The sequence below is a fragment of the Diadema antillarum genome, unplaced genomic scaffold (assembly GCF_040938485.1).
Source record: "Diadema antillarum isolate AM-2024a unplaced genomic scaffold, OU_Dant_1.0 seq00001302_RagTag, whole genome shotgun sequence".
Lineage (NCBI taxonomy): Eukaryota > Metazoa > Echinodermata > Echinoidea > Diadematoida > Diadematidae > Diadema > Diadema antillarum.
In genome coordinates this window covers 354,211-379,336 of record NW_027272080.1, presented here as the reverse complement: position 1 = coordinate 379,336, position 25,126 = coordinate 354,211, and the positions used below count along the sequence as shown (strand labels likewise).

The 25,126-nt window shown below is 38.4% G+C and overlaps 2 protein-coding genes across 2 annotated transcripts; one reads left to right on the top strand and one right to left on the bottom strand.

Moving 5' to 3' along the window:
• Positions 1-1,593: 1,593 nt before the first annotated feature.
• Positions 1,594-3,337, bottom strand: LOC139708115 (uncharacterized). Its single transcript, XM_071620092.1, has 2 exons — positions 3,060-3,337; positions 1,594-2,239 (listed from the first exon to the last, which is right to left on the bottom strand). The coding sequence occupies exons 1-2, from the start codon at positions 3,335-3,337 to the stop codon at positions 1,594-1,596; spliced, it is 924 nt and encodes a 307-aa protein (XP_071476193.1).
• A 9,135-nt stretch (positions 3,338-12,472) lies between these two features.
• On the top strand, positions 12,473-16,443 carry LOC139708109 (uncharacterized). The gene is made up of 2 exons (XM_071620087.1): positions 12,473-12,577; positions 15,011-16,443. Exons 1-2 carry the CDS (start codon positions 12,515-12,517, stop codon positions 15,899-15,901), a joined length of 954 nt encoding a protein of 317 aa, XP_071476188.1. The 5' UTR covers positions 12,473-12,514; the 3' UTR covers positions 15,902-16,443.
• Positions 16,444-25,126: the final 8,683 nt, after the last annotated feature.

The following is a 25,126-nucleotide window of genomic DNA, read 5'->3' as shown; positions in this document are numbered from 1 at the left end:
GTCTCTACGCATTAAATGAAAACAAAAAATAGATTTCACGTGCCTGCTGTTCAAAAGACAAATTAAACAAATCGATGAGGAGTACATGTAGTAGGAATGCAAGAGACTAATCTCTTAAGCACATGCTTGACGAGGTTCTCTAGTGCTCTATAATTAGAAGAAGAGTAAATGTATGTACATGTATGCACATTTTCTTGAGATCATCTGCACAGAAACGGGCTTACAGGGATGGTATAGTTTTGGTTGAGACCTAATTTCAGGTTTCTAATATTTTTTTGATGAGAAAATGAGAAACCTCTTATGAAATATGAAAGAGCATGAAATTCCATGAGGAATTCAACGTTTATTTGATGAAAATTGGTTTTGAAATGGCTGAGATATCCAAAACAGAGCGATTCTAATAAAGTGTGGGACCCACACCTTTTTACGATCGCTTTGTTTTACTTTGTTTTTGGATGTTCCAATCACTCCAAACCCAATTTTCATCAAATAAACTTTGAATTCCTCTTAGAATGGTATGCTCCGTACTATTTCATAAGTGTTTTCTTGGTATCTCGCAAAAAGTTAACAGCCCATGCAATTCTCATCTCCACCATTACTGTACCATCCCTTTAACATCTCTCTATTTAGGGAAAATTATGAACATTTAAAAAATGCCAAGGTACAAAAAGAAATGGAGCATCATGTTAGTGGATTCTGATGAAATCATTGATAAGAACACAAATTGTACGTAAATGAGAGTAAGACATGTTATATGGTTATCATACTGATACATGTATTACGCCTTACAAAGACCATCAAAAATCATGCAAACATTCTCGATCTCTCCCAGTCTAAACATTAATATTTCAGATGACACTTTTCTTTCAGAGAAAAAAAAACCGCTTATTCTTTCAATCAGGCCGTTTGCATATTTCTTGACGATTAAGCAAGCGTCAAAAGTTGGTAAACTTCGCTCTGAATCACACGTGGTTTACCATTAACTACAATTTATTATCATATTCTTTTGAAGGCAATTTCTGCAGTACTCATTCTTTTAAAGAATAATTTTTGCGGTAATCGTATACAAACATACTTATTAAAAATATATTATGAAAGATATTTTATACATGTACACGACGATTACAGTATAATCTTGACGAAGGATAGCAAACAATAACAATTACCAAGATTGCAATATCACGATGGTTTTCCTACCAATCTTGGTTCTTGACCTGACACAATGCAGCACTTAACAGGTTGGCACATTTTTGTAGTTATTGCTCACACAAAATAACATTCAATCATGACCAAGTTATTTGAGTTCATGAGACTCGATCATTACAGAGGTCTCGAGAAATACAAAACACGTACAAGTGAGATAAAACAGTTTTTTACACTGTAATTTGAATGCTGACCTATAGGATATTAACAATATATTTCACTTGACTAGATAAAATAACGTGTTCGGCTTAAGTTCTTTTTCCCCAATTATACAGCGTCTGACAGGCCTATAAAAATACATAGAAAATCAGATGGAAGAAATATATCGATCAAAGACACACTGGGGGTAACGTAAATGTTGTAGTGATTCAAGAGGTCATTAAGTCGACATTACATAATCCTTGTGGCGTACATCTCTTCATAGGCTGACATGACTGAGTCGGATACCGCCGCCACATCGTCGGTCAGTTCGTCGCGCAAAGGCAATTCCGAAGGCGGCGAGAACCCCGTCGACTTTATCAGAGTCCCGACGAAGTTCTCGGCTTGCTCCATGACGCGATCTCCGGCGAGTATCCACGAACGATAGGATTCTGGAGACGAGTCCCACGACAACAACGAATCCGAGTACGGGAGACCGACAGCGTCGCAGAACTTGGGGAGGATCTTCGCCGGATTCGCCAGGAGGTCGCTGGAATCCACCACCACGGGATTCGGATCGACGTTGTCCCGGATGTACTTCCACAGCTCGTGATTCTTGAGAAAGAAGTCCGCCACTTTGGGTCCTTTCTCTAAGTAGCGGATATCGAACTTCGAGTCCGCGTCGGCCTGGCTGATTTCTCCGACCGCAGTCAGTTGGCGACACAAGAGATTACGAAAAGATCGGTAGGCCAGCGTTGGATGGCGAATGAGGAAGGCATGTTTGAAACCAGCTGGTATATACTCGCGAAGAGAGTCCGAGTGCATCGCAATACCCATGTCCTTCACGAATACATATTTACTGGAAGATTTTTCCAACGAGCGTTTCACGGCGTCATACCTGTAGAGAAGAGTCCACATACACCGATATGCATTACACTCTATGATTTTGGCTTTGTATCTAAACATAAGCTTACAAATGCCAAGACTGCATCACAAGTTTAGCAAGGGGCAGAGAACCATGAGCTTAAACAAATAAATGAGAATGAACAAACAAAATTACATTATTATGTAGCTGGACACTTTCTCTAAAAACAAAAATCAAAAACAAAAAACACAACAAAAACAAAACAAAATATTTTCTTCAATTCACATAACATATTTTACCGTCCACTCATGAATGCAGAGAAGAAGAAGAGAGAGGGAGAGGAGAAGAAAAGAGAGATCGAAAAAGATGGAGGGGGAGAAGAGACATTTACATTCCAAGCTTATCACAGCACAGTAATGAACTGGTAGTACATGTACCATGATGATTCAAGGATAAAGCATCAAACCCGAATTTAGTAGTCAAAAGGATGTTCTGCTAGTAATCATAATCTATGAGAATTGACTCCAAGCAATTGTCGACACCGAGTCTGCACCGACCAGCAACGGCGTTTTCCTGCCTCCAAATTTGACGAGCTATGAAGCGTCTAGGATCGGACGTAATATCGTCCTTGAAATTTAGATCAGTAAGTACAGATGCAGTGATTTGATTTTATGAGCTTTTTTTCAACGTTACCTTGATGAATCAGAACTTGGAATGCAATCATAATTGCGATCATGCCTTTCTTTTTTGTAGACAACTATAGAAAATAAAATAGAATAAAACAACAATGTCCTTATCCAATTTCATGACTATACATATTAACTTTTTTTTCTCACAAAGTCGAGGTTCTTACGGTAATCTTCCCGGAATGATCTCTGACCCGAAGAAACGGCTCATTCCACTGGCTGCCTTTTGGAACAACGCCTCATTGCCTCTGTATTGTATCGGCCTGTCTATAGAACCTTCGCCATTCTCCTGGATCTCGTTGAGTGCATGCTGGGCGAATTGAAAGGGTTCGATCCACACTTCTATGCCCGGTATGGCCGTAAGACTCTTGGCGAACACGTTGGAAGTCGTGCGTGGAGCACACCACAGGAATATCCTAGCAGACGACATCTCAGTGACCTCCATGTTAGTACAATGTCCTTTCTTTTGTCGCCTGAAAGTCCACTCTTCCGCGAGAAGATGACGCTTCTAAGTTCATACGAGGTAGTGACGGAGCGGAAAGGGTAAAAACAACTTGAGTCCTGAGAGAAATAGCCACGTAACGTATGAGATGAAAGATCATTCAATCATCTGACATCTATGCATCTTTTACAGCTGAGCCTACATCGCCACCAAATGTTTTCAGACGTTATACGGATCCGAGTCAGGTGCACGTACAAACGTAAATACAGTGTAAGGTCGTAGATTGCTATTCAACAGCTAGCCGCTACTAGTGCATTCCGTGGTCTCCTCCCAAGAGCAGTGGTTGCTCCTACCAGTGCAGTCCTCCACTAGCTACTCCACCTCATAGTATCATACACACACTGCAGGATCTCCAATGGTTCCCCACAACATGTCCTTTATCGAGAGTGGTATCCTCAGGTTGGATGTTTACACCCCAAAAGACATACGTTCAGGTATCGTGGGTATTGTTCGCGAACGTCAGTGAGGCAGTTGAATCGCTGGGAGAATCACAAAGCTAGCGAACAGCGCACCTTTCTCCGAGAAATGCGGCTTTTGTCCCAAGGGCACTCTCCTGTCCTCCCGAAACACGGATAATGGCAGGTCACTGCCCTCACGCGGTAGGGTTCACACCCGCTAGTCTACAACGTTCAGTCCCCCTTTCACTCGCTTTACGACGTATCTTCTTGGTACAATTTGCACAGTTGTATATCCGTTTACCGAGATAACAGAACAAGTAACACAAGTACATGCCGGTGCGAGTAGATGAAGTTACAGCTATTGTCAAGCAAATTACTGTTTAGCGCTTTTGACGAGGGGGATTTTGGAAACATGAAGAAGAATAATCATTAAACAACCTAACCTAACCTAATGTATAACAGTACAGAAGTAATATGTGACAGTTATTTGTCTTGAAGTGTTATAGCACAATGTAAATGAGGCATGTTTTTCACATTCAGTCCAAAGTAATCATTACACTTGCAATTTATGGATTACACTTTTTTTCCCGGAATAGACCGTATGATTTCAGTTGTAGCGTACATAGGCCTACATCGTTCATGCTTTGATACCTGAAAATTAGTATTATTTTTTTTTACATCTAGACAGACAGGCAGTGGTACATTGGGATGGTCTTTAATCTTTTGCAAGTGTCTGTGGGTGTCTGTGTTTGTGTGTATGTGTGTGTGTGTGTGTGTGTGTGTGTGTGTGTGTGTGTGCATTTGTGTGGTAGCCGCTCTCAGAGGTTCGGCGTTTGAACATTTTATTTTGTGTATTTGTATATTTTTCTTGGGTTCTGTTCATGTATTTCCATTACGTAAATTTATTTTGCTGATGTTTCTATCCATGCTGATCGCGAAGTTTGGTTTAAAAAGTTTATTGAAAGACCCCCCCCCCCCCGCCCCAATAAAAAAAAAAAAGCTTGCCAGGATCGAACAAGCATTTTGAGGTGACCCAAAGAATTGAATCTCACTGAAATACACACAAAATGAACGTGGGGTTCTTTTCACCCATACAAGTTCAGACGTTTTGAGACTGAGATTCAGAAAGAGAGTGCCGTCACAGGAAAAGATCGGGAAATTATTTTCTGTCCACGCTTTTGTTTTCTCTGAGAGCCATGATAGGGAAAATCTCAACATTGGAAACACCACTAGAAGGTCTGAACATCAGACTACACGCTCACCAGTCACTTTACTTCAGTATTATCATGGAGGTACAAAGGTACTCCATGGTATTATTTACAAATGTTTTGTTTACATCCATGTCCTGAGACGAACGTGATCTAAAAGGAAATTTGCGGCCAGTAGGTCCGTGGTCAAAAACAGATTTTATTCTCTTCATCGTAGCAAAGTTGTCATTTCCATCTGCACACCGCTTTTCTTTGAATATTGGTTGTTTTAGTTTTCGCTTCTTTCATGAAAAGTCACAGGGTTAGTGTCCACACCGTGCACGAGAACTAAAGAATTAAAAAAAAAGAATGCTCTGAGCATTTCTCCCATATATCCCCGAAATTATTGCTGCATTCACATGAAATGTATATAAACGCTGTTGTGGTTTTTTGAGGAAACAATAAATGCTTAAAGGGGAAGGCTAGTAACTGATCAGTGGGAATCAGTGGAAATGCTGGAAGATGATTGTTCCAATCCTTATGGGATTCATTCAAGAGTTCATTGTATATCTATTGTTGTGTGAAAATGATTTGCTTCAGAACGGTCTCATATTCAAGTAATGTGCAGATTAATGCTCCGTCACTGACCAGGGACGCTAACCTGGAAGCATTAAACTGCACATTACTTGAATATGAGACCATTCTGAAGCAAATCATTTTCACACAACAATAGATATACAATGAACTCTTGAATGAATCCCATAAGGATTGTAACAATCATCTCCCAGCATTTCCACTGATTCCCACTGATCAGTTACTAGCCTTCCCCTTTAAAAGGTCGAGGCTAGCCTATAGTTTACATGATGATCGCATAATCAGTAAAAATAAATGGAAACTTCCGGAACTTTCAAACAAGTAGCACTAGTGGGATGACGTGCTCTCTTGTCTTTCTGTCTGTCAGTCTGTCTGTCTCTCATATATATATATATTTATATGTATATATATATGCATGTTATATACAGTTTATGTATACATATATCATACTTATAATATGATATGATATATGTATATATATATATATATATATATATATATATATATATATACATACATGTCCTTTGTTTATCAATAAAGACATGATTACAACAATATATATAATATATTTATAGATCGGTATGTATACATAGTATTATAATTATTCATATTCCTGTATCTATAATCATGTTTGTGTGTGAATGTGTGTGTGTGTGCACGCGCGTGTGTATGTTTGTGTGTGTGTGTGTGTATGTGTGACAGCTATCCCTCTTTCATGTCGCATATAGCAGCTTGTACATGTATGTAGGCCCTACATTTTGTATAGTATGCTTCAATTATGCCTGTACCATACCATGTAGTTAACCGGTTTCCTGTTAAACGAAATAAATGTTTGAGGTTTATACTAGGCTTTCATGTACCGTGTTCATCTGTTGTGTGCAGAGTATACATAGTTCTAACCTTATTTATTAAAGGGGGCAGAACGTTTCATATGGTACTATGCCCTTTATTGACAATAATCCTTACCTTTCCAACCTGTACCCTTCCCTATGTATACTAACTGAAAAGGCAGGGTAGGTATCATTTATGCGTGTAAAGATGATAGTGGAACAAAAGGTTAGTCTCATGTCTTGGGTGGCCATGTGCAGCTTGGTCCGTGGGAAAAATCTTCACGTTCCTGTATATACCATGAGGAAAGATTGGTTGCAAACCAGTCTGGTATCTTGTGTAGAGAGTACTTGTTACCCTGGCAGGAGGAGTTTATGTGTCCTGTGACGTGTACTACTTTCTCTAAGGGTAAGTCTCTTCATTTCTCGAGAAGGAATGTGTTTCTGGTAAGCAAAAGGTTTAGGATAATTATACAATGTTTTATCAGAGTTTCACAACTTAATACGGTTTGGTTTATACAGTCCGACATTATTATAAACTGAGCATTTATTCGAGCTTATACCATTGGAAAAAAAATGTCTTGATGTTTATAATACAGCTTTGTGTCTGTGGTGTTGGGCGTAAAGTGTACACACAAAAGTGTCTCTTGTGATGATATTACATCTGTTTGATTCTATTATATCATATTATTCTATTCCATCTCATTCTTCGCTGTTACACTCATCTCTTCGCGAACTTTCATAGTGTGATACTATGTGAAAGCAATGAGATGTGTCTGGTTTACCTTATTGTATATAATGAGTTTCATTTAAGACTTATGATTATTATCAACGTGTATTCTCTAGTTCAGTTACAAGTTATAGAGGATCGAGGGTCAATGATAGTGTGTGTGAATGTGCACTACAAAGCACTACTTGTCATGAGCACCATGATTGATTGTCAACATAGGCAAAAGGAGTATATATTCAGAGAGAAGCTTGTTAACACAATCAAAGATGGTGTGAGCTATGAACTAATCAATATGCTTTCATTCATAGTTGTTCTGCGTGCAAGGTAATATAAAATGTTCATGATATTTGATGATTATTAATGGATAGTGTAGGTTTTAGTCTGTTTGTATTTCAAGGATTTCCTTTACTGGGCTTCGTCAGTTATATGCTCACAAAATGTACACACACAATTAGACTAAAACATTAATCTTTTATACAAGTATGTGATTATAAATAAGTCTATCGGAAAATGTGTGATATTAGCTCACAAAATGAATACACTTTAAATACAATATATACGCCAGAATGACTATGACAAGTACTTCATCGTCAATTTAGACTACAGGCTAAATCAGTACGATCGCTCTTACAATAATTTTGCAGTAATTATCTATTTTTGGCAAAGACCACTAGAGGGCGTACTCATGTAATCCTCAGAGAGTAAGTATATACGACTCGAATCATCTCCGCAGCATTCTTTCATTGAATTCGTATCCGTATTACTTTTCCCCCGCTATGGTTAAAACACCCCTTCATAGTGTGCTGGGTCTGTTTTTCTTTTCCCTGTCTTTGCACCAATTGGAAGGATCAGCAAAGTTGAAGGACGACAATAAAAACATTTCTTTGTTGAAATCGCATTTTGATTCTTTAGTAGATTTTCTGCAGTGTAATATAACTAAGACTCTAAAACGTTATTGAAGTTTTTCACTATAATAGCCATGTATCGCAGTAATCGTACGGCCTATCACTGTGATGATTATCTTCGTCAAGATTCTTTTATCTTAGCTAAGATTGCTTATGTCGTTATTCTGGTCATGGTCAAAGGCATCAGCATCAATACAGTATTAGTAATTTTGTAGTTGCTTGGTATAGCTAGGACCACGCACGGACTCGGTGTCAGTCATGAATGGCCCTGGTTTGAATCCGTATGACACACCGCTATAGTGCTTAACCCTTCCTGTGTCAGAGACTTTGGGCAGTGTTAACAATGCTATGGAGGTTTTCTGTGCAAATCCGCATTCAAAACTCCCAGCACACAAAGGGTTAATCCAGGAACTTTATCCCCACTGTATAGTCCTTCTGAGAGCACATATAAAAAGCACGTGGTTGTTTGCTTTACCCTCTCTGTGCCACAGAGTCAAATGTGCACAACTTCACACACAAACCTGTGAGCCGGTTATAACGTGGCAGGAAGAGAGTTAAGGGGCCTACGTGCTTCCTAAGTGGCCACGTGAAGCACGTCTTCATGTTGACATGCACCTTCCACTATAATTGGAACTATATCATAATCCTGTTATCATCATCCATAGCATTGTATGTCATCGCAAATACCAATTGCTATTTCTATACTGTCATTATCTTGGAAATGCCTGTCCGTGGTATCATCATGATCACAATCGTTAGTCTTCAATCTGGGTAAAAAGTAGACCTATGTGACTATTACTTTGTTTGGCATTGGTGTTTCAGTTCCACCTCTGTCTGTGCGATTTTGTCAGCCTATAACTGTGATGATTCCGCCCACACGAACACTATTCTCTGCATTCTCTTCTCCAACGCATTGCCGCCACACCAGACATTCTGGCTCAGTATAAGATGGCTAGTATTATACTCCCTACCATTGTATTTTCCACCCTCCATTTCCATCCTCGACCATTCTCTTTTGGAATTAGAGTTAGCTAAATTCATTGAATCATTTTCATGCAAACTTTCTTCTGTTGGCTTCAACGCGGTTTAAAGATGACCAGTCCTGAAGAATGGAGTATAACAAACAGATACAGTAGAAGTTTTTGAAGATCGAAAATCGAATGAATTATGCAGATGTCTGTTTTTTTTTTAAATAAAGAATTAGCCGGTGTTATCAGTGTTACAATCACAATGATGATTATGATGATCCACAGCATTTGTGTAGCGCAATGTATCTGTTGTGGAAACATTCAAAGGCGCAGACTCCCCCAAGAGAGTTAGCAATTGAATGCCTGGTGAAATTAATGTGAGTCTTGAGTGAGGCTTTGAAATGATCCAGTTTGTTAATTTCACGGAGAAAAGATGGGAGGAATTAATTCCATAGGCGAGTAGCGATAGAGGAAAATACCCGGTCTCCATATCCCTGAGATATGTAATGGTATCTGGAGAATAAATGCATGACTGCTCAGAAAATTAATCTTTTGGAATCCCAAATTTCCTCAAAAATCTTTGCTTAATATTGCATTTGAAGAAGTCTAAAAATGCTGCAAGATTTTAGTCCTTTTATTTCATGTTTTCTATTTGATTTCAAGGCCAAATTATTATGGAGTTGAATTTCTGCGTTTAGCAAATAGTAATAATATAATTACTATTAGTTGTAAGATTATCACCAATATATTGTGTAAAATTATTTTGTTGCGTTTGGTCCGACTGTAATGTAACTTTTGCTGCTCCCTGCATAGCTACACTGCTTTTATCAGTGTCAGCAAAGATCTTTTGGTGTCAGCTGGAACAAAGAGAAGAGTTTTGAAAGACGCGTCTTTGATATTCACAGACAAGGTCATTAAAAATAACTAGCAGGGAACTATATGGTTCATTGCCATTTGGTCAAATATCAGATGGTCTACTTCCCAGTTCGTCTAACACCACTCCAACTAAACTCATTTTGGTCTATACTATCAATTTCGTCGAATGCCCGTTTAGTGTAATCCTCACTTGGTTTAAAGCCCAATCTGACTAATTATGTTTCGTCTAATGACCAGATGGTCTAATCACATTTTGTTTTAATTGGATTTTTCCCATTTTGTCTAATAAACTGTGGGTATTAGACGAAATGGGCATAGTCCACCTGGAAGTAGACTAGCTGGTAATGAGGCTAATGTAGCAATTGGACTAAAATTTAATGGTCAACTGGTTGCAGACGAAACGGGATTAGACCATGTGGGTTGAGACTAAATGGATATTAGAGAAAGTGGGAGTAGACCAAGTTAAAGATCACTTGAACCATTACCCTCCTCCTCCTCTCAAGACGAAGACTTCTTCACAAATCACGGAAATTGAACATAATATATACATATAAAATTACATATATATATACATATATATCCATATATATATATATATATATATATATATATATGCATATATATAAACGAACTAGGCATAGCCCACCTGGAAGTAGAACAGCTGGTAATGAGGCTAATGTACCAATTAGACTAAATGGTCAACTGGTTGCAATATATATATATATATATATATATATATATATATATATACAAATATATATATATATATATATATACAAATATATACAAATATATATATATATATATATATATATATATATATATATATATCAATTCACACCAAATTTTCGACGAACATTTTCACTTATGTATTATCATATAGAGAATAGAGTCACTTTGTTTACTTTCAGAATTGTCATTGTCTACCCTGAGGAAATTTGGTCTGAATAGATAGCACTGTTGGACTGTCAAAATGCATTACCACTCTACTTCGTCATCTTTTGTATATATATTATATGTGTGACGGAGGAATGACTCGCAGACGTTGCAGTAATGTTCACTATGGCCTTTTATTCTCTTAAGCTTTCTACTGTGTAACCAGTCTTTTTCAAGGGCTTGATGACACATAAACATAGAAGCAGAAAAGCAATCAATTTGCATGCATTTGAACAGAATAAGGCAAAATAAAAATAAAACGGAATATAGACAGCAACATGACATTCACACCAATTTGCATACATTCAAAACAGAATGAGGCAAAAACAAGGCAAAAACAAGGCAAAAGAAAATCAAAGAAATCAAACAAATATAGAAAGCAACGGAAAGGCAATATTATCACATACACTTGCAGTGAAAATAATGGAACAGTATAGTAGCAGTATAGTATAGGCAATAATACCCATAGCGGTAATGATTGCAATGAAATCATTGGAATTACATAGACCAACATAGGTTAAAACACACTGGTTACCTTTTAAGGCGTTGGAATATATATATACATATATATATATATATATATATATATATATATATATATATATATATACATGTATATGTATGTATACCGAGAGTGTAGGGACCGATTCTTTCTCCCACCGGATCCCACGGTACAGTGTATATATTGTCGTTCATGTAAGATCAAAATAGAGATTTTGGCTGTAGCGGACGTATCATAGCAGAAATTGTACATTAGGAATGGCGTCCATGCATATGAGGTCAGAGAGAGGCAGACACTCGGGTCAAAAAAGGGTGTTAAAAATTCCCTTATCGTTATCATCCGAAACGTAATATTCACCCGTACAATGGGACGTGCCATTTCACACGAACAATCATTTCTCCCCAAGCCACGGCGTGTATCGGGTCAGTAGGCCCTAATTGGTTATGAACAATTGACACGACATGATATGCTTACTGCGATTTATTCTACCGGCTCGAAATCAAATACAATTCTCCAAGTTTTGCGAGTAATTAACTCCATTTTCACACGAAATCGTAATCAGGCTGCCTATTATTCATTGACTTATTTGCTTCATTTCCTTTATAGCACTGATGAGACGCGAAATGCTGCAATTCATCTGGAATCACATTTCATGCCTTGATATTGTAATAATTCTAAACTGAATATATTATATGACTATACACCCGCATCTAGTTCACCCACCCTAGAGCAGAGCATTGTACCAATGTCTGTATAGCGTGGATAATTGAAAAGGAACAAAAACCACAGTGATTTGACCCATAGGAATTCATGTTGAAGGGGGGAAAAAAAGTCGGCCTCTTCAACAAATATGTACCCGAGCGAAAAGGACCATACCAGAGCTATTCATTGTTTTGTTAGCCTACGGAGAGATACATATTTTTTCCTTAAATTTCATCAATGGGAGTCACCTAGCCGTGAAGGCCATGAGTGGGCTGTCTCGGGATGAATTTCTATGAAGTTTGGTGGTGATGATTATTGAACGTCACGAGAGGTTCAACAACGCTTTGACAAACAAGCTCCATTTTGGAGTTTGAAGGAGCTCTCGAACGGTCTCGATTCTCAGTCGACGCCGTGTAATTCAAGTTCACGTTACTTTCTGCGTTTGCAGGCTTTTATTCTTTTCCTGAGGAAGCAAGAAGACAGGACGAAGGCAAAATGAAGCTTTTTCTTGTCGCCGCTGTCTGCTTGACGCTTGTTGCTGTCTCGGAAAGTGCCCCAGTAAGTTTTCACTCCTCGTCATTTATGATATCATATATGCATTACATTACAAGTTATATCATATCTACGCTTGCTATAATGTATATGTATATGACTTATATTGCGCCAAATCCACTCTGTGGAGTGCTTAAGGCGCGAATACAATTTATTTGTATATGAATGATGAAAAACATTATACATAAAGTGCAAAACCTAGGTACATTGTGGATATTCTTCTGCACTTCAAGAGCTTCTGAATAGCTTCAAATGTCAATGTAGTAAACATTTACTGAAATCTAAACGATGCTTCAGTCAGGGCTTAAGACATTACACAGTTTGGGGGCTGCATAGGGACCCCTCTGTAAAACAGCGCTGTTGCGATAACAGTGCTGAGTAGGGTCATCCCTCCGTTGAATGTCTATTTGATGTAATATATCTTTGTTTGTATATCTTTTTAATAACGGAAAATAAATACAATACAATAGGCGAATACTATCTCTTGGTCTCCTAATGTTATTTTGGCTTTACATCATGTGATTTGTAGAAGGATATCTTGAGAACTATGAGTAACACTATGTTTTTGAGATTTGAGTTGTGCCTGGTGGTAGTTCTAACTTGGAACTTGACCAATAAATATAATTTTTTGGCGAATTGGTAATCAGTGCGGATCTCGTCTGCAACTTGGCACCCAATGGGTTGTTTCAAACTCTGTGTAGCACTTGAAGGGGAAACAATATGTATGTGTTTTTAAACCATTTTTTTTTTTGGGGGGGGGGATGGAGTATGACTGTCTTACCAATGTTAAGGTTAGTATACGAAATATGAATGTAAGTGCAGTCATTTAAGAACTGTTCGAATTTCTGACCGAGCTTTCCCTTCTCTGGCATGTCTGGTATGAAATTTAGCACTGCTCGTGCAAAATATATAAACGATTGCAGTGAGTAAAGTTAAGATATTGACAAAAGTTAAGAAAAATCCATGTGGAGAAAACACTACCAATATGAGTCAACAGTTTATTCGTAGGCATAAGAATTTTCATATTATGCTAAGAGAATAAATAAAAATTAAAGCTTCACGCCGGAATGTTATGCCTCTACTAATATATATATATATATATATATATATATATATATATATATATTTCAGTAAACTTAAAAAGAGGTTAAATATTCCAGTATTTGTCCATTATGAAGGGTTTCCTCACTCACTGTTTTGAAAACCATTTGAAGGTAGAATGGAAATCTATAGCATGATTGTCAGTGACATTTGAATACGACATTTGAACTGCGTATATATTTCCGTGACTCTTTATTCAACTCAATTCAATTCAATTCAATTCAATTCAATTTATTTCCACAAATCTGATAAAAAAGACAATTACATTGTACATCGCAGCAAACACCCCAAAGGCAAATGAAAAATATACAAAACAGGCTTTATATCAAGAGAAGGGGAGGAATCAACATAGGCTTGTACCAGCAATTCGAGGTTAATCCCCAAGAAATATATCCGATTATACATGGGCAAGACAAAACACACTTCACAAAAACTTAAACAAAAGACACTACAAAGTACAAAACTGACGAGAGGCAAAACAACAAAGCAAGTTAGCATAACGTGTAAATACTTGATGACTTAATATATGTTTTATATTTTTTCTTGAATAAATTCAGACAGTTGGTACACTTTAAGTCATTGACAAAGCATTCCATAAAAATGGACCAGCATAACATAATAGTTCGTCTGTAGTGATTATATCTACAATTTGGAATATACAAATTATAGAATTGCCAGTAATATTACATGTATTTCTAACCTGAATGAGAGTGAAACAGTTGTCGAGAAATTTAGGCAAGATATTATGAAGATACGAGTACATAAAAATGCAGACAGCAAATTTGTTAATATCATACACTGTCAGTAACCCAAACTTTTTTAATATAATTCTGTGTATGAGTGAAGGGTTGAGATTTTGTGACGATTCTGATTGCCACATATCTGGCATTGCCCGTATCTATTGATATTGGTATTGTTATCCAGAAATATATTCTCTCTGAAGTCTGTACTCCGCCATATTAAACTCTGACATTTCCACCTCTTCTAAGTGTTCCTCTGTGGCATCTTCATCCCCGACCCCGAAAATGTTCTTCATCGTTGACATTGATTGTTACTCCGCAAATGTTAAGATCATTGTAAGAATGGAGAGGACTGCCACCTCATAGGTATAATTTAAGACATGTATATATATATATATATATATATATATATATGGGGCTACTTAGCTCTACGCTGTTTTTGTAATAGAAGTTCGTATACATTTCGAGATTCCATTGCCATGTTCGCAATCATGCAGTGTACACCATGAATTAAACAAACCTGCAAACAAGTTAGTAATATCACCTTTTCTGTATTTCTCTCCTTCTCACCTCCCTTCCCCCTCAACTCGTGAAACAGATCGAGAACGAAAGAGACGTCGATCTCGAGAGACTGTCATTTGCCCTGCGAGTACTTACAGCCTTGGCAGAGGAGAACTCAGCAGCTACCACCACGAAGGCTGCACCAACACCTGCGAGGCCCGCTACCACGCAGCCACCGCCAAAGCCAAGCACAGCCAAGCCAGAGCCTCCACAACCAGCTCTCAATCAACTGACTTTGCTGCACCTTTGCTCCTATGCGATGGATCTTTACCCTCCCGTGGACAGTCCACAGACCAAGCGGGATTTGGTGGTTAACATGATCAACTACATTTGCCTGCCATCAGCTGGTGTCGACGATCTCTACGCAGCAGCAGTCTTGTTGCACTTGATGGGCCAGTTGCCTGGATACGAGGGGTCATTCTCCCAGTATGTGCAGGCCGAGGGTGCCGCAGAGGCCGATCAGAACACCGACCAGGGCATGGCTCAAGCCCTCGAAGAGGCCCTGGCAGAAGCCGAGGAAGCGTTTTCTCCTGGCGAAGGAGGCGAAGAAGGTGGAGACAATGATGAGCAGGCACAGCAGGAAGATAACACTCCTTCAGTACAGGCTGAAGAAGCAAACGACCCACAAGATGCATTAAACAACGGGCAAGAAAACGTGGAAGACACTAATGACGACGACGACGATGATGACGACGATGATGACGATGATGACACAGAAGAGGAAGAAGCTGGAGAACAAGATGCGGCAGAAGTGGCAGTAAACAACCGGCAAGAAAACGTGGAAGACACTAATGACGACGACGACGACGACGATGATGACGATGATGACACAGAAGAGGAAGAAGAGGGAGAACAAGATGCGAATGTCAGACGAGCCGAACAAGAGCTGGCGGAGCTTCTCCTTCAACTGGAAACCAGGGGGGGCTAAAAAAGAAGACGTTGCATCTGGATCTACTAAAACACGGAGTAAAACACCACGAATATCATTTATTACGAATGGGCATAAACGATAATTTCTTTCTGTCCTTGTAGTCATAGGGATAGCCAGGCAGAAACAAAAGAAAATTACAGGGGTATCACTTTTTAAGTACCGAACCCTGAAAATATCGGCAGATCCATGTTAATGTGATGATATTTTTAACTTTATGAAATCGTTAATCTTCTTTCGAGACATTTGGGTCCCTTACATCAGCCATAGCCCTATCCCTGTGCACATGGGACATAAGAATGCGGTTATTTTCGTCATGTTTGAGCATCGTTAAAGCTATATTTTTCAGAATGTTTTCTTTAAATACTGTAACACCGCGACTGAAATGTTAAAAATCATACGCACCGAGTTTGTCCTTAACACCTTGCACGTTCGTGGCCACAGGAACACTATAAATTCGCCAGAGCTATGAGAAGAGTCCAATTTGGGACATACAAATTAACACAATTGTGCACGTAAATATCGTGTCGTTCAGATTTGTTTGAAATATCTTACGGTTATTGGGATATAAATAGTCTGTCATAATTTTTTCTCAACTGTTTTCTTTTATACACATAGGCAGAGGGATCTGTACCACTCATTTCAATCATTATTATTGGTGTTCTGTTTGTTATAAGTGAAATGATACCTTTACGCTGAGGTTGTTGGTGAAGGTGAACAATTTAATATTTCTTTAAATGTGATTCATCCATTTTAAATCACAGTAGAGGATCATGGCAAGAGTGCGGGATAAGAAAACTGATTTTTTTTTTTTCAATCATCGGTGGGAAAATGTGGTTGTATCATGTAATGTGCGAGTAAGAGTGAAAAATGATAACTCTAGGTTTGCCACTGGCTACATTTTTTTTTTCAATTTGATCAAGAATCATGCATAGTAAAATGTTGCACAATAATCATTCAAATGCAAACTATTCCAGCTCTTGGAGATTTATAAGGAGACACAAATTAATGTAAGCATATCGTCTTGAAATCGAAGATTTTGTTTGACAAAACAGCGAAGCTGGGTTTAAATGCGTTACCTGTTTGCAACGATTTTGATTCACAAGATGGCAGGAGTTGACAGTAAAAAAATCAACAAACTCTAGGCCTAAATCAGGCAAAATTTGTGTGTGAGAACACGGGACTATATCTCGTTGCAAAAGGACAGTGTAAAAGTCACTTCTTGACCATGGTTACTATGTATTAAGATTCTGTTGGAAAGCTCTTTCAAATCATTAAAACTGTACTTACAGTACTCACGGGTTGCTTTGCCTGAAAATGATTAATTGTGTTTTCCAGTGGTTATCATCTTGATATAAGTCCGGAGTCAAATATTCTATATTTCATTTTTTTTTGGTTAAATGGACAAAGTTGACACATATGATTACATATATATATATATATATATATAATATTGTATACATATACATTTACCTAACACACACACATATATATAATGTATATATATATATATATATATATATACAATATATATGTATCTTTTTGTTTTACATAATTTATGAGGAGCTTGATAGGAAAACGGTCTAGGAGTCAGTTCAGTTGTAAACATTTTAAAGTTTGTCCATCATCAGAGATCAAGCAAAATCAAACATTTCGAGTGATATCTCATTTCGGCACAAGGAATATTCTTGGAGTTATGATTAAGATATCCAGTCTTTCTTTTCTTTTCTTTGCTTTTATTTGCTTTAACCGCTCAAATTGATTAGAATGGAGTTAACTCGTTTTGCGATCAAACTCTTTATGTATATATATATATATATATATATATATATATACATATGAGATTAAAACCTAAAATGGCATTAAAACGCTTTATCCTGGCGAGGAAAGCGCATGTTTTAGAACAAGACACCAAACAGGTTAGTCATCGCATTCTTCATCAGCGACCAGGATGCGATGTGATGTTAGATTAAAAATCTGTTTCTGAAGCAGAACATACACGCAAGAGTATACGTCTGCCCCTGGTCAATATCATATATATATATACATGCATATATATATATATATATATATATATATATATACGTGTGTGTGTGTGTGTGTGTGTGTGTGTGTTGGTGTATGTGTTTGTGTCTATGTGTTCCGTTATGTAGACTTCTGTGTCAGTTACAACGATTGCGTTAGATGTAGGTTCCTCCATCATTTATCTTTAGTCGGCAGATGTGAATCAATAAATGAAGAGCTTGCTTCCAAAAGGAGCTAAATCCATCACTTTTCAATGGATTTAGCGCCCTTTGGTTGGAAGCTCTTCAAATATAAATCAATGAATTAATAAAGATATTGATTCTCGTCACAGAAGGTATCATTTTCTCAGCCAAGAATTTGATGACTAAATTTTTATTTTCGTAAGAAAAAACTCAATAGCCAACACAATTTCACAAGTGCACGCCGTTATACTCCATATACGATTTGATTATGGTCAAGTTTGATATTCAACGAGGCAGATTTATCAAGTTCTCAGTTCTTTAACTCAAATGAAAGAAAAAATAGATACACAGACATTAAAGAATATGATCATTTGTGTGTGCATGATTTATATGCACATACGAATAACTTACATAATACGCATGTACATTAAAGTTACATATTATGTAACGCATGTCTCAGCATATAACAGCGTAATTATGTACATTGTTGAGTGTATACAAAAATTACTGAAAGAGAACAGGAAATTGATTTCACAATCTATAGGCCCTATAGTAGAGAGTCATTTTCTCGTCATCTCCTTTAAAGCAATAACCTAAAAATTCACATTCATAATACATATATGCACCCATATTTATGCAACGACCATGAAATCAAAACAATTACTAAGGGTTTGTGTCTGCTTATGTAAACATGATATAATTATGTTATGTAAACATAAACATTATGCCGACATAATTACATGTCACTGCACTGCTTACGAACCCGGCGTTACTAAAAGTACCCAAGTTCTCTACCAAGGCTCAATTGCTTCATTGATGACAGGCCTCCACCCGCAGAGCAAGAAGAACGCAACGGGGCTCGGCTCGAATCGGTGTTCATGAAAGCTGACTCCGTTACTTAATCGTGAAAAGCGTCAACTTTACATTCGCAAGCATCGCATATTTGACGTGAGTTGATAACGTGCCTTGTCAAACTAGTCGATGGACAGTGTTTTTCTTTGGAGAACTAGAATTTCTGAGCTTGAACATTGCACGAGCAACTTTCCCGATGAGGTCATCTTCATTGGAGAGAGGTATTGCCTGCATCCTGCCGTCACAGTGCCTTCCTTGTCCCCTTCAGTAGCTTCATCAAGTTTACAACTAGGATTTGGGCGGGAAACACAACCTATATCACTGCCTCCTTTTTGCTCAAGGTTGTCTTTCCATCTCCTGTCGTCTGCTTCCTCATCCCCTCCTTGTTGTGTGGACGAGTCTTTGCCAAAATCTTTTGTGTTCTCTTCACCATACAACTGGTTTTCACCGTCGCATTCTTTCGTAACAGAGCTGCCGTCCTTTTCTTCGTCGTCGTAGATGTCGTGAATATCAAAATAGGTTATTTCTGCAATATTTCTACCAATCAAGACACCGTCCTTGGACAAGCGATTGATGACCAAAGGGTCGTACTTCTCGTCGCACTGCAGAACGAAGATATCTTCAGTAAGTGGGTCAACAGCGCAGTTGCAGATCTCTGGCTGCAACGAGAGTATCTCCCGAGCTCCGTCTTCGCCGACGAAAGACAGTTTGGCGGGAATGCTGCCCAATTCTGCCACGATATTTCCCGATGAGTGTACACCACGCATTACGAGCCATGCATCGTCATGGCAACCCCGTATTGTCCTGATAATCTTGCCTCTCGTCGGATCGATGATATGGATCCCAGTGTAGCCATACTGGGCTGCTACGACGGCCCCGTCCCTGCCGATGTCTACCAACACGTCGGTTGCTTTGCTCGTTCTCGACACCTTCGGAATGTCCACTGTGTTGATGAGTTCCCAGCTTCTGCTGTAGAGTCGCACTTGGAGGTGGTCACTTACATCATTGTGATACATTCCGCAGACGATTTTATTCCTGTCGAGAGATACACATGATATGACACCTGATGCACCATCCCCGCGGAGCACTTTCTCCGCCTGTTTACTCTTTAAGTTGAAGAGGTAAAGATCTCCCGTGGTTAGATCAGTAACCGCGAGTTCAACATCACTGAGACATCCTACGAAAAGAGGGGTTTTGACCCGTCCAGATATATTGATTTTATCACCCACTTCCCATGTCTCACCAAAGCCAACAATTCGACCATCCATCCACACTGCACTGTCTCTTCTTGAGAACTGAAGGTGTTCAATCATTTCCGTAATATCGTCCACAATATTACTTTGCAAACTTTCTTCTAGAAGTTCTTTTAGAGATCTTAAGTCGTCCAGTGCATTGTTCACAACATCCATATCAGTCAGAGTCACAGATTTTAACTTTGCAAGTTCCCTTTCAATAGAGGGAGACACAGTCTTAGCAGTAGCCAGGAGTTCATCAAGTTTGGCGTGAATGTCGTCATTAACTCGTTGCAGTTCACCAAGGAGCTCCGCACGTTCTCCTTCGAAGATCGCTCGAATTCTGTTTGCTGTCTCGTGGTTCTGTAGAAGCTGCGCCTCCGTCCTCTCACAGATGCTTCGTACTTCGGCTTCGGCCTCGTGCTCAATTCGTGCTGCGTCTATCTTTTCTATCCTGCTTGCTTGTCTTATTTCTGCATCAACTGCAGAATGTATTGAACGGACGATGGTTGCGCAATTATCATCGATGAGTTTGTGGCAAACTTCAAGTTTATTCTCATGGCTGCGCCACTCTTCAAGCCGCTGTTTTCCACATTGCAGCATTGTATTTAGTTGTTCCCTAAGTTCGACCATCCCTTCCTTGATGTGCAAAATTCCGCAAGGTCTATGGGAAACTAGTGCGCACGACAGACAGGCGAGTAGACCGTGATCAGTGCAGAGATACTTGATAATTTCATCGTGTTTGTCACAAAACCACTCCGCGCGTGCTTCTGCATCAGAGTTGCTGATTGGCCGGTTGAAACACTTTTCACATAGTTTCTGATGGCAGTGCGCGCAGACGTGAGAAGCCGAGAACTCGTTGTGGAGAGGAATGGCTGGAGAGATCCGGTCATTCCTGTCACCATCTTTGGACGCCTTGGCGTGAGAATGACCACCACATCCAGTCGACATCATCACCATCCGTACCTCTGAGAGGAGCTGCCAAAAGGAGCACATGATCAATTGTGAGACCATTATCTCTTCTTACTCCTCGTGTTCGGAATGTTTCCCCTGAAATGCAGTTTCATAATCATTAACATACTTTCAAGTGCAAAAGATGCTGAAAATAAGCATGGACCAAGTACACATGGACATTCGTCGCTCTTCAATTATTTCGTGCACCTGTTTCTATCAAAAGCGTCACAAAAACATTTTGACCATGCTTTCCTGCTTTGATCCAGTGTTGTCCACCGACACTCAGCCTTGATAAAAACAAGACGGTGCTTTGAGAAATCTAAAAATTACATGCGCAGAAGATGATAACTCTCTGAAATCAAGAAAATGCATGTGCAGTTGTAGTGTATATTGCGAAATCATCGCTAAAGCAATTTCATTTGCGAAATACAAGTACTTTACAAGAAAAAGCAAATAATTAGACAGGGTAAATATGCTTTGTAATCTATTTTCCCCATTTGTCGCACATTGTTTTAGAGTAAACACGGACTGTAACAGTAGATGACATGCTTGTCTTACCATTCAGGGACGTTACATGCGTGGCCGCAAGTGTCCGCTTCAGTAATTACCAATTTTGTGACCCAAAATTTGTCCTTGTCTGAAGTTTGCTGCTCCCCATTATTGGTGTTTATTCAACAAGTTGTTCAAAGGCAGTTGAGTCTGAAAAGGCACCTCGGCCAAATAGGACGGAAATGAGGAAAACGGTTCTTTTGTCAGTGACGATGCACGATTACACAATCGTCATTATCCATACAAACGTCTGAATGTACTCATTAAGATGCACATAATCAGGTGGCGGTGGTGAACATTGGATCAAAAAAAGACCTCCGTTCATAGTCCATATGTGTAGTAAGTCCATGAAATTTAAGCAATTATCCGCTATGTCTTATAAAACGTGTGCACACACCCACACTCACACACATGGTATATACATGTATAATGATAAAGACAAAAACATTATAAGATCTTCAATAAATGCAGAATACATATAGCGATGATAGGCAAAACAAAAGGCCTTATAGCTATACTTTTAGTATAATGATATTCAAAAGAATGAAAATCATAATGATTAAGTGATTAAATCAGCACTGCACCATGGTTTGCGAATGATTCATATATTTTGTTCTTTGTTTTCTTTTGCTTGTTTTCTTTATGTTATTTAATCAGTGGAACAAATGTCCTCGGTCAGCCAAATAAGACTGCTCTTTTTTTCAGAGAGGCTGTGAACACAATGTTACAACAACGCAAAATACAACGAAATAAGGAACAAATCAATCAAATCATTCACAACGAAACAGAAATGGCGTAATAAGACATTTTGTAGATAGGAATGAATAAATACAAAAGACACGAACAACTATAAAAGCAGGTTCACAGAATACAAAGCGGAACGCAGTAACCCCTCATCTATTACACTAATTTTACACTAAAGTCTAATCACTTTGAATTCATGCAAACGCCCCTGATGTAGTAATATTTTGAACAAAACTTTAAAATCATTAATGACTACTTCACCATTTTCAAGAAGATTATCATTATCTGAGCACTGAAGTAAATACATTTATTATTATGATTATACACATGAAATCCAGCTTATTTTTTTTTTCAGTCGTACGATATTGCGTAAATTTTGTAAATTTTGTTGAGCTGTTGTTAGTGTTGGGAATCACATTTTGATACCAGGCGTCAGGTTGTCTGGCTCTAGTTTAACATTTTCTGTCAATTGTAACTTCGGTTTTGTTTGAACGATCATGATCTAATTGTTTACCTCCTCCACATAATTCGCCCACGCATGCTTATCATGAACCACGAAGTCTTTTTAGCGCACTGCATGCGGAACGCGACATGAATCCCTTGCGCAAAAAGGGTCAAACGTTCGACGATTTCGGAAAACAAAGTATAAAGGTTGGATATGTGAAACTGTAAGAATGATTGCGAACATGATAATTATTATTTTATCGACGTCCCATAAAGATGATGATGATGTATAACTAGGAGATCAGGAATGACGAACAAGAATGCTAACCACAGGAATTCGCACTTTGTAACTAAACAGATTAAAAAAGAAAACTGCCATGTAAACCATCATTCCGGACCCAACGACTGTGTTCTGCATATAGACAGCTATATAATGGACCCTTTCCTACAGAAGCGAATTAAGACTATAATTATGCCTACCATTGCAAATAAGGGCTAGCACCCTTTCTTACAGACCTGACGACTATGTTCTGCAAAATAGTTTAGGATATCGCCCTTTCTTGCACAACCCGAAGACTATGAACGCCCTGCAAAATAAAGGGCTATTATCCTTTCTGAAAGGGGGTATCTCACTGAGCGGCGAATGTTTGCGAACGTAGCGAATTCTAGGGAATTTTATGTTTCGCCAGGGTTCGTTAACAGTTGTGATAAAATTCGTAAAGAATTGCAATCAAATTCGCAAACAGTTTACATTGTTATATTACATAAGTTCAAATTTTTTTTTTGCGACAAGAAAAATTGTTTACGACAATGGAAACTGTTTGCGAATTTGATTGCAATTGTTAACGAATTTGATTGCAACTGTTAATGAACCCTGAAATTCCACAGAATTCGCTACGCTCGCAAACATTCGCAGCTCAGTGAGATACGCCCTTAAACGATGTCCCTTACCTTAAACGACTGGGAGAACGGCAATGCCGTGGTCTGTGGAGAGGCTGGAAAATGAGGAGGTGCAACCTTGGATCGGGGATGAGATGGAGACCTGGGATGTGGCGGCAGAAATGAGTCATATGCGGCCACCTTCTGCATGCAATAGGGCATTTTTGGAAAGAAAATCTTTTCAATCACTTGTTTGTACATCACTATCTTATCGGACGATCGGCAGAATACCTTGCCAGCGGGAATCAGAATTTTTAGTGATACAAAAAGTAGGGATACGCCCACCAAAAATTATAATTTGACCCGCCGAATTAGCTTGTGTACAGATTGGAGAATGTACTAAAATTAACATATCATATAGCCTCGTCCAGATTTTCATGGATTGCAAGGGTGGCTAGTTTCCACTCAACTTGATAAATCTTGTAGTTATATGCATAAGCGGATTATGACAGCAATCTTGCGTTTCTTGAGTTATAATTTTTGGGAATGTATTCAAAGTCGGTATGTCAAGCAAGCAGTGTGAGATAGAGACAAAGATTACAATTATTATCATTGGTATATTAGTATTTTATATCATTTATTGATCATGAAGTATGATCAAACATATTGATACCTCTTTGATTTTCAATTTTGGTTGTGTTAACACTGCCATATTCGTGGATGTTCTGTTTACTTTCATGAACTTTAACCTGTCATGAAAAAAAAAAATCATTGTGCAGATCTTGCAGATATTTCTGGCCATTAACCAGCACAATCTTAAAGGACAAGTCCACCTTCATATACATGTGGATTGAGTGAAGGCAACAATATTAGTAGAACACATCAGTGCAAGTTTGGGGAAAATCTGACAATCCGTTCAAAAGTTATGAATTTTTTAAGCATCTGCGCAGTCACTGCTGGATGAGAAGACTACCACAGCGTATGATGTCACATGCGTACAACGATATAAGGAAAGTAAAAAGAGAATTTCACAAAACTTTAATTTGTTAATAAAGTGCACATTTCTTTGACTTGTTACTGACGTAAGTTAAGGGTAATAGTATTCCCCATGCCTTCTGAAAGAGAGGAGTCGAGTTTTTTTTTTGTTACGCGAGAAAAGTAAGAATATGTCAAATTTTCTGTATACTTTCTTTATGTCGTTGTACTCATGTGACATCACAAGCTATAGTAGTCTTCTCATCCAGTCGTGACTGAACAAAAACTTCAAAAATTCATAACTTTTGAACGGATTGTCTGATTTTCCTCAAACTCGCACTGATCCATTCTACTAATATTGCTGCATTCACAAAACCCACATGTTTATG

Coding starts and splice junctions, on each gene's coding strand:
- LOC139708115 (XM_071620092.1), bottom strand. CDS start 3,337: ATGGAGGTCACTGAGATGTCGTCTGCTAGGATATTCCTGTGGTGTGCT. Junction 2,240..3,059: donor ATCATTCCGGGAAGATTACC/GTAAGAACCTCG, acceptor TCTTCTCTACAG/GTATGACGCCGTGAAACGCT.
- LOC139708109 (XM_071620087.1), top strand. CDS start 12,515: ATGAAGCTTTTTCTTGTCGCCGCTGTCTGCTTGACGCTTGTTGCTGTC. Junction 12,578..15,010: donor CTGTCTCGGAAAGTGCCCCA/GTAAGTTTTCAC, acceptor CTCGTGAAACAG/ATCGAGAACGAAAGAGACGT.